Source organism: Aegilops tauschii, chromosome 7 (genome assembly GCF_002575655.3).
Source record: "Aegilops tauschii subsp. strangulata cultivar AL8/78 chromosome 7, Aet v6.0, whole genome shotgun sequence".
In the NCBI taxonomy this organism is placed as follows: Eukaryota; Viridiplantae; Streptophyta; class Magnoliopsida; order Poales; family Poaceae; genus Aegilops; species Aegilops tauschii.
The window spans coordinates 564,890,605-564,901,022 of record NC_053041.3 but is presented as its reverse complement, the minus strand read 5'-3'; the positions used below and the strand labels follow the sequence as shown (position 1 = coordinate 564,901,022).

The window sequence follows — 10,418 nt, the reverse complement described above, 5'->3', positions numbered from 1 at the left end:
AAGTTTATCTATTCGAATAGCCGTGTCCCTCGATAAAAGGACGACTCGGAGTTGTACCTTGACCTTATGACAACTAGAACAGGATACTTAATAAAACACACCCTTCCAAGTGCCAGATATAACCCGGTGGTCCCTCTCTAACAGGGCTACGAGGAGGGGATCGCCGGGTAGGATTATGCTATACGATGCTACTTGATGAACTTACCATCTACTCTCTCCTACATGCTGCAAGATGGAGGTGGCCAGAAGCGTAGTCTTCGACAAGATTAGCTATCCCCCTCTTATTCTGGCATTCTGTAGTTCAGTCCACCGATATGGCCCTTTACACATATACCCATGCATATGTAGTGTAGCTCCTTGCTTGTGAGTACTTTGGATGAGTACTCACGGTTGCTTTTCTCCCTCTTTTCCCCCTTTCCCTTCTACCTGGTTGTCGCAACCAGATGCTGGAGCCCAGGAGCCAGACGCCACCGTCGACGAAAACTCCTGCTACACTGGAGGTGCCTACTACTACGTGCAGCCCGCTGTCGACGACCAGGAGTAGTTAGGAGGATCCCAAGCAGGAGGCCTGCGCCTCTTTCGATCTGTATCCCAGTTTGTGCTAGCCTTCTTAAAGCAAACTTGTTTAACTTATGTCTGTACTCAGATATTGTTGCTTCCGCTGACTCGTCTATGATCGAGCAATTGTTTTCGAGCCCTCGAGGCCCCTGGATTGTATTATGATGCTTGTATGACTTATTTTATTTTTAGAGTTGTGTTGTGATATCTTCCACGTCTATGATCTTGATCGTACACGTTTGCGTGTATGATTAGTGTACGATTGAATCGGGGGCGTCACAGCTGGGAGCAAGCCGCGTCGAGGGGTGGTGGTGGTTGAGCTCAAGGTCACCGAAAATGACGCCGGCGACGAGCTTTGCGGCTGCCGGAGTTCGGGCGAGGCCGAACTCGTCGTTGCTGTGGTCCTGGAGGCACAAGGCCAGCTCCTACGTGGCCTATGAGGTGCGGTGAGGTCAGTGGACACGGTGGCATGGCCGTTGGGTGGCCGGAGTTGTGTCGGCGACGAGCTCAGGCGGCGGTGTGTGCGGTGGTGCTTGTTGCAGTCGCTGCAGAGGACGGCAGCGAGAACGGAGAGTATGGGGAGAGGCAGGAGCTCACGGTGGTCTCAGCGAGCTAGTCGGCGACGTCGGGAACGAACTGGTGCAGGCGTGACGGTGAAAGGGATCTCCGGCGACGGCGTGGTCGGGCGAGGTCGTTGCGGTGGCTCCGGGGCGAACGAGCGCTCGGGGCTCGGTCTGCTCGATGGAGAGGAGGGCGGCGGAGCTTCTGGACACGGCGAGACGGTGTGGAGTCGACGGTGGCCGTGGCTACGGCGGCGGTGCGGCTGCGGGTACGTCAGCCATGGTGGGGGAGAGTGGGAGAGAGGCGCTGGGGGGGAGTGAGGTGTCGAGGGTGTCGGGGCGACGACGTGGAGGACGTCCAGGCGTCCAGCAACTCGAGCGGCAAGCAGCTGGCACCGTGGCGAGCTTGCGCGGGCCGGCATCACCTCCCTGCCTGCCTGGCGGGGAAGAAGCAGCTGGCTGGCGCGGGCCAGCGCAGTGCTGGGCCGCCAGGTGGGCCGGCTGGTGGGTTTGCCCAGGTAAGTTAGTTTCCTTTTTTATTTTGTTTTTCTTTTCTTTCTGTAGGTTTGTGGCTTTCTAAAAATGCCTAAGTACTTTCAAAAATCATCAAACTACTCGTGCCCACTGTACAGAATATATCTAACAGGAAACATTTTGGTTTAAGATTATTTGGACATTTAAAATATTTTATACTAGCATTTAAATGTCCAAATGCAAATAGCATATGATTTAATCCAATGACCTTATGATGTCCTAGAAAAGTGTGCACCATTTTTGTCAAAGGTTCTAGACTAGGGCAAAGATGATGAACATTTTAGAAGGGCATTTTAGGTTCATTGAAAAAGATTTTAGTAAACCCTAATTGGATTAAGGGGGTTGCTGGGGGTTCTGTCATCCCCATTACCAAATTTCTGAGCAAGATAAACATGATGCAACACCAGAGGCTAGCACTAGTCATTATCAGAACTAGGGATGTGACAGCGACGCCTGTCACAACAGCACCTCTGAAGCATCGTCGACGGTCATCGCAACATCACCTCGCGGAAATTCTCCAGTCACCATGCAACATCTAGCGCTAGGCCTGTCTGGCGCTCTCGCCGACGAGTGACCTCGCAACATCGGGTTGCGCTCTCAAGGCATTTGTTAGTGTGTGTGTGTGTAGGCACCAGCGGGGGACTACGTGTGCCCTGTGTATCTCGTTTTCGCCGGATTTCCCCTAATAAACTGGACAATCTATTCTTCTAAATGAATATACAGAGCTTCAATTGGTTTGTCGAAAAAAGGAAAAAAAGGCAAGTCAATATGCACTATTCATCTTTCTCGGCTCGAAAATTTTCTCCTCTGATGTACTACATTTCCTATCGATCCTTCTCAACCCCTTGATCATGATCTCCTTTTCTTTATTTTTGTGAATGTAGATCGCGGTCTGCTAATACTATTGTTGTTTTATAGCACTCTCAGCTTACACAAACCCATCCATACCCACTTCACCGCACAAACCCCTAAGAGTGGATTCCCTCCATCCGAAATGGACTAAACTTTGATGGTGCCGAAGAAAGTCTGGAACAACAATAACAACAACAATTAGAGTGTTATGTTTTCACACTACTCCTTGTTTGTTGTATTTACCATCTTCATTGATGATTTGACATTAAAGGATTATTTTCCTAAAGTTAAGAGAAAAACTAAATCATGCACAACAACATATGGAGTTTAACAGGCGTGGAATCTTAGAAAATGTACCGTGATGGTGCAAATCAATTGTCAGTACCTCGGTCCCAAAATACCAAGACGTTTTTGTACGCTGATTGTAGATGTTAACTTTTTTGTCACTGGCGTAAATTCTTAGAAAATGTACTGTAAATTCATTGTAGCCCGTGACTGGCGTAAATCCATTTTTGATAAATTGTTGTCCTCCAGAAAACTCATTTCTTTTGTACACCGATAAGCCCACTTCCTTCCGCAGAAGTTTTGGGCCGATCGATCGGAGGTTAACTGGAGGCCCTGTCCAGTGTTAACCTCTGAGGTCCGACGGGGTGGCCGTGAGCCGTCGGCGTCAAACGTGGGGAATGGCGGCGGCGTCGTCGCATCTCGATCTCGGCGGTGGCACGAAGCGGCGGCGAAAGGAGGAGGAAGTAGAAGCAGGTGTGGAGGCGGCAGAGGACCACATCTCGGAGCTGCCGGAGGCGCTGCGGCTGCACGTCCTCTGTCTGCTCCCGCTCAAATCCGCCATCCGCACGGGCGCGCTCTCCACCGGGTGGCGCTCGCTCTGGACGCGCCGCTGGCCGGCGCCCTCCTCCCTCGACTTCCACCTCGGCACCCACGACTCCCCCCATCCGCTCCTCGAAACCCTGGAGCGGCGCGGGCGGCGTCGTCTGCAGCGGTTCGCCCTCTCCTTCGACATTGGCGAGCTCCAGGCCGAGCACTTCCGCCGCTGCCTTGAATACGCGGCCGCCTGCGCCGTCGAGGACCTGCACGTCCACCTGGCGCACAGCGTCTTCAACATCTTCTTCAACTACCGGCTCCCGCTGGGCGACCCCCACCTCGCGCGCCTCTCGCTCGGCGCCATGACCGTCGGCCTCCCCGACTCCTTCTCCGCCCGCTCCCACCCCTTCTCCGCCCTCGAGGTCATCCACCTCCACTGCGTCCGCATCTCCGACGGCACACTCCGTAGCCTGGTCGCCGCGTGCCCCCTCCTCCACACCCTCGATTTGCGCTACTGCGAAGGCCTCTACTTCATCAGCGTCGCCGCGGCCGGGGCACGCCCGAGGAGCCTCACCGTTGCACAGTGCGGTTCGGACACCGAAGTTTTTCTTGCCGACGATGCGTCCGGCCTGCGCTCATTCCACTACAGCGGCGCCTACATGCCTGCCTACCGCATACCGGCCACCACCGCTCTTGCTGACCTTTACATCTGCTTCGGAGGACCTGAACGCCGGGGGCGGCGCAGAAACTGGCTTCAACTACTAACCAATCTGTCCAACCTCACTGTGCTTACCCTCTGCAGCAGAGTCCTACGGGTTCGTCGCTCTCTGCATTTCATGCCATCCGGGTTGATCTCAATACTCAGTTACTGTCTTATTGATAACTTTCTTCGTTGCTATGCTTTGCAGAGACTGTCTGCCGAAGCTCGTGCCAGGTTAGTTGCCACAAGTGCTGCACCATGCAAATTGCTGAATTTGAGAGAGCTTCAGCTACTGATGTTCGCATTGGAGATCGACAACATGAACGACATTTACTGTTTCCTCGTGACCTGCTGTGGCCCTCGATTGGAGAGGTTATTTGTGCAGGTGAATACGAGCTGTTGTATATTCCATTGCATGATGACTTTTGTTTGCGTACACTGTTAAAGAAATCACCTTATGACCTTGACTGTATTCAGATAGTAGTCATTGTATTGTTGCTTGGTCTTGATGTGCTCAGTTATTTTGAATGCTTACTACACCCTCTTGCAGCTTCCTACAAGTAGTTATCAAGATAAGCCAGAGGATGAACCATCAGGATCAGAATCAGAGGAAGATGGGTCAGTGGAAGAGCTATCAGAGCAAGAGGCATCAGATGAAGATGAGCTAGATGAACACTTTTCAGAAGGAGAAACACTGGAGAAAGATGGGCTAGAGGAAGAGCTGTCTGAGGGAGATGCCCTGGAGGAAGAGCTGTCAGAGGGAGATGAGCTAGAGGAAGAGCTGTTAGAGGGAGATGACCTAGAGGAAGAGCTGTTGGAGGGAATTGAACTCGAGGAAGAGTTGTCAGAGGGAGAGCCACCTGAAGAAAATCAATCACAGAAACATGGATCGATGGAAGAGATATCTGATGGAGATGGCTTTGAAAACCTTCTGTTGGTCAACATGATGAATATCAAGGGGCGCCACAATGAGATGCAGCTAGTAAGCCTTTTCTTGAAGAAGTCTACAAGTCTCAACCAACTGATACTGTTTACTCCCAAGATTGATCACCCAGAATGGCTTCAGAAAGATCATATGAATACTTCACATATTCTTGACAGAAAACTATCGCCTCTCAGAAAGGCCTCACCGAATGTTCAGATAGTTCTCAGTGAGCCTGATGATAGTGCAATCCAGCCGTTGCACGAGGCTTTTGTCAAGGTTTAATGATTTGTTTGTTGTGGAGTTATGACCAGATAATGCGAAATATCAGAAACAAAGAACTATTAGGCAAGGCAAAGAACAAGCTAATCTGCAAGGTAGGCAGGATGCTGTGTTCTGTAGTGCATCAAGGATCATTGAGTATGTTGTCTGAGACTTATACTTTGCAGCCTAACTCCTTAAGACTCATCAAAAATATGATGGGTCTACATTAACCTGTTGCCTTGTTGGTGACAGGAAAGTATTACAAAAACACTGTAGAAAGCTGAGACTTGGTGACAGGAAAGTATTACAAGAACAAGAGTGCTTTAATCAGCCGGTATGGCAGTGGGTTTCGCAATTTTTTAAGATTTTCCTTATTTATCATTACTATTGCCATATATTATTGCTGGTTAAAAGTTCTTTTCCTGGCGTCAAGAGAGAAACCAAAACATGTACAGTAACATGGAGTTTCAACAAGTATAAATCCTGGCAAACATACCCTGATGGTACTAGTTGTGGCCAAATTATGTAGTGCTATGCTTTAGCAGATGTTGACTTGTCTGCATCTGAATATGTGTCACTTTCTACATGTGTAGTATTGTTAACTCAGCTTAATCTGCCACTGGTGTAATCCTCAAACATATGACTACACAATACAGGTCGAGGCTGCCACTTTTAGTTCTTTGTGGCATGTGTTGTGCTGTAAATTCAGTTAAGCCTGTCACTGGAATAACTCAGGGAATTTGTGGCTCCTGACAGCATCATGCCATGTCATGTTTGCTTACCTATGTATAAATAATCATCGAGTATATTATCGTCGAGTATATTATCTGGCCCTTACATTCTGCACTTTAAACTCCTTAAAGACTCTCAAAAGATCTTATTTATCCTGTTTCTGAATCAACGTTGTTACCTTGTCGGTGTCTGCTATGAACGAACTGATTATAATTCAGCGCGACAGCGGGCAAGAAAGTATTACGAATACAGGAGTAGTGTAGCAGGCTGAGACCTGCTATGCTCTAGTATTTTGTGCTCCCTTCAATCTTAATTTAGTACAGCATTACTATGATCAGCTGGAACAGCAGCAACACTTGCAATGTCATGTTTTCCCACTTTTCCCTTGTTTACTGTCTTACCATATTCATTGCTGACACAAGAGTTTACTCCCTTTTAGGCATGATCATTAAAGGATTTTTGTCCTGAAATGAAGAGAAAACACCAGATCGTGTACACCAATATGGGAGCTCAAGCAGCATGAATCATGGAAACTGCACCCGGATGGTGGCAGTTGAGGCCTCCCAAATTCTTCTTCTTCTATATATCTATTGTCGGTTGCTGACTTCTCTGATGCATCCGAATATTTGTCCCTGTCTACTGTAAATCCATTGTGGTCTGCCACTTAACTTAACCGGTTAGGATGAGCGCTGGAATTTGTTGAGATCTGATCGTCAGGGCATCTACAATGCTAGGAGCTTACATAGGCGCTTATAGACAAAATAATAAATAAATAAAAATCTGAAACACACCTAAGCGCCTCATCCCTCAACGCTAGACGCTAATTAACTAAACAACGTGGACGCTAAGTACTGGAACCAGGTGCATGGTTTGGCGTCGATGACAGGGTTGACACCAGGATTACACCCAGCAACCGCTAATCTGCCGGGATTACGAACCTGGCGCCTGGCCTAAGCGCCCAGCAATGGAGATGCCCTCAGAGCACCATGCCTTAAACACATCTGAGAATAGATTGGTAAGATCAAGGAGCGAAGAGGTAGTTGTTCCTTGTGCAGAACAAGAACAATGCCATTTTCTTATATTTGCCTCATCAATCACTTGGCAGCTCGCCTCAGATCAGAGGGCCGAGTGCATGACTGACCTTGAAACATATATCTCGATTTACAAACCGTGGATACTTATATCTCGATTTACACACCATTCATTCACGGATAGCCAAGATGGGAAGGAATAAAAATGGAGAAGCAGAAAAAAAATGTGCTGTTAGACAATCAGTTTGGCCCCCAGCAAACGATGTGGTACGCCTTGTGCAGCTTCTCCTCCTCGGACCGCCTTGGCCGGGCAGCCCTGCCTACGGCGGCCTGGGAGGAGGAGGAGGAGGAGAGGGACGCCGGGACGGCGCGGCGGCCGGTGACGACGGCGCGGTGGTAGAGTGAGCGGAGCGCGTAGTCCCAGCGGCACAGCCCCGCCTGGTCCTTGAGCGCCTCCACCGCCGCCATGCTCGTAGCCACCACCATCGACACTCCCTTCTTGGCCGCCGACGAGCTCATCTCTGTCTTGTGCTTTCGGTGGAGGTTGTGCCCGCGGGAAACTGAACTCGGTTGTTCGCTTCTTGTGTGCTCTGGTTGAGTCGACGCTGTGTTCTCACCGACGAGCAGGGGCGAGGCGTTTATATAGGCGGGCGTGGGGATTCTGCGTGCGGCGAGAGGCAGGGGAAACAGGGGGCTTCCGTCGCTGGTTTCCGGCCAGTAGACTACAGACCAGAACCAGGGTTCCCAAAAACCAGGGGTCGGGTTGGACCAGTGGGTAGGTGGGACCTCGCTCACTCAAGAGTGTGTTTGGTTGCCCGCATAAAGCCCAACCAGGCCCGCGCGGGAAGAAAAATGCCGGTTTGGTTGTCTGGTTTTACTATTGGGCCTGCATCGCACGCTTCTTAAAGTAGCCCAGAGGCTGGCTCGCTGGAAACGCAAGAATCTACAGTTTTTCGCGAGCCAGGCGGAGGCGAGGGCAAGCCGGAGACAGGAGGGATGCGAGGTGATTACCTGAGTTCTTCTTCAACCTTCATTAAGCTCCTATCTAATCTCCTCCCTCTGATCTACACAATTCGATTTGAGGTAAGCTCTACACGAAAAAGATGCACCTCGATGCTACGGTTCCATTCAGGCGATCGGTTCGTAGTTTCGTCGGCCGTAAGTTCTTAATCTCATCTTCCCGTTTGAAGCTATTCTGGACGAATTTTGTCAGATTCGTCGCGCACGATCAATCATTTGAAATTTTCTTTGACTAGCAGCCTAATCTCGCAGTTCCTCACAACATTCGTGTTGTAAGTTTTTGGTTTCGACGATCATAACTCCCTATCTCTTTGAGCAGCAGTCTACTGCACTGACACCGTCATGTCGAGCTCCTCTGTCCTCTGCTCAGAGCCCTCCTATTCGTCCCTCTCGACGCCGAAGCCCTTCCCCTTGATCTCCTTGCCCACGTCCTACTACACTAGAGTCGTTTCCGGCGTCGCTCATCTCGGCCTACTCTCTGTCGTCGTCCTACTGCACTGACGCTGCAATGACGCGCACACTGCTTCTTGTGTCCTCTGCCTTCGTGCACACTGCATTTTGCCGCGCCGCCGACGAGGTCGATCATCTTGGCTTCCTCTCTCGCCCTACTACACTCGAGTCATTTCCGGTGTCGATCATCGCGGCCTCCTCTCTCGTCCACTGCACTAACGATATCATGGCGCGGGCAATGCATTTTCCTCCTCTGTCGATTGTCTTTGCGCGAGCACCGCAACTAGTTCGCCGACGGTGTCGCTCACCGTGCCGCCGACGGGGTCGCTCGTCCACAACTCCATGCTCGTCATGTCGGACACGGTGCCACGACCACTAGCCACCGCAGTCGCCATGGTCGGGCACACACTGCATTTATTCTCCCTCTTCCTCTGCTAGCTCTTAACCCTGTGTGCTAAGTGCAAGTGCTAACTCTTAATCATACCCCATGCGGACAACCAAACAGCGTGTAGTTGTATGCGCCGAGACAATACAGGCAGCCAAACAACATGCCAAAGTAAATCCACTGATGCAGGCAGTCCATATGCAGGCAACCAAACAAATTGCAGATGTCGCATATGAGGCTTTTTTCAAGAGTCGGGCTGAGTGAAAAAGTATATGCAATGCGGTACTGTAGCGGACGGCAACCAAACACGGCCCAAAGAAATGTGCCACACGCCTTCCTCGGTGCAGTCGACGGACGCAGCGTAAACGGGTCACAGGCCACAGGCCACGTGCACCGGCTCGCGTCGCAGCCACTGGTTTCCCGACTTTCCCGCTTGGCGTCGTTCCTTGGTTCGGGCTACGCGCTGCCCCGTTCTCGTCGTTTCCAGCCTGGGCGGACGAGCCGAAACCGTGGACGCTGGACGCCTCACCGGACGGATCCGGCACGTTCCAACACGTCGGCGTCTTCTTCCCTCCACTTCACCTGGACGCGGAACCCGCTGAAGAACGCCCCGTCACGACGCACCTTCTCACCCACAGCTTTGGGCCGAGAGAAATACTAAATCAGTGCTCCGTGCTCTATAAAAAACTAGTAAGTTGCACGTGCTTTGCACGTAACAAAGATATTGTCAATCAATGTAGCTTTGAAATGTGCTTTTTTGGGAAGAAAACACAATCCAAGATAAAACCAAAAGCAAATATGAATTGAAAATTGTAATAATTATTCGCAACTATCATGACATTTTCTTTAACATTCTAGCAAAAAAATAGTATGTGGAGCTATTGTATTTTTGTAATACTCCAACAATATATTTTGGATTGGACTAAAGTGTGACTCAATTCGGGTGCGGCCCATCTAGCTTCCTTCATATCAGGCGGAATGTCCTAACAAGTGTGATGGCCTAGCAACATGACACAATCAGGGTGTGATTGGATGATACTGGAGTGCGTCGCGTTGGTCGACATTTTTTTTCGATCACGACGTTCAGAAGTGGATTTTATGTCTATGGGGTTCAGACTCCAAGAGGAGCTTGTATGCGTATGGCATTCAGATCACCTATACACCAATTATCAACATCTACCGCCTGGTCGGTGGTCGCGTTGGTCAATGTTGCTACAACATTCACTCCATACGTTTAGGGTCCTTTTTGTTTTGGGCTAAAATTGAAGACATGCATTATTCACACATTATTCACAGTAAGTCTGTTCTTTATATTCCTAACAAAATACTTTTTTTAGGCAATCCTAACAAAATACTTTTTTTTAGGCAATCCTAACAAAATACTTAACTGTGAGCATTATCACCAGTACAAATTTATTCGTGCGAAAGCCTAGTTGTTTTTTGGAGTAAGGCACGGAAGCCCAGCTATACTACGTGTATGGGCTCAATCGGGGTGCAGGCTGCACTGGCCCAGTCAATATCATCTCCAGTACGTTATCTCTTCTCTAATCTTCTACATACTTCCCCACTGTTTTAGGCTCCGTTAAGATCC

General features: G+C 49.8%; 2 protein-coding genes across 4 annotated transcripts; one reads left to right on the top strand and one right to left on the bottom strand.

Moving 5' to 3' along the window:
• Positions 1-3,088: 3,088 nt before the first annotated feature.
• LOC109779672 (uncharacterized) lies at positions 3,089-6,644 on the top strand. 3 transcript variants are annotated; one of them, XM_045230965.2, is made up of 5 exons: positions 3,089-4,138; positions 4,232-4,408; positions 4,574-5,322; positions 5,462-5,543; positions 6,381-6,644. In XM_045230965.2, exons 1-3 carry the CDS (start codon positions 3,188-3,190, stop codon positions 5,228-5,230), a joined length of 1,785 nt encoding a protein of 594 aa, XP_045086900.1. In that variant the 5' UTR covers positions 3,089-3,187; the 3' UTR covers positions 5,231-5,322; positions 5,462-5,543; positions 6,381-6,644. The 3 variants fall into 3 exon arrangements, with proteins under 3 accessions (XP_045086900.1, XP_045086899.1, XP_045086898.1); XM_045230964.2 differs by having other exon boundaries at positions 4,574-5,365; XM_045230963.2 differs by having other exon boundaries at positions 4,574-5,543.
• Positions 6,645-6,978: 334 nt separating this feature from the next.
• Positions 6,979-7,596, bottom strand: LOC109779673 (uncharacterized). The gene has a single exon (XM_020338324.4). The coding sequence runs from the start codon at positions 7,489-7,491 to the stop codon at positions 7,213-7,215; it is 279 nt and encodes a 92-aa protein (XP_020193913.1). The 5' UTR covers positions 7,492-7,596; the 3' UTR covers positions 6,979-7,212.
• Positions 7,597-10,418: the final 2,822 nt, after the last annotated feature.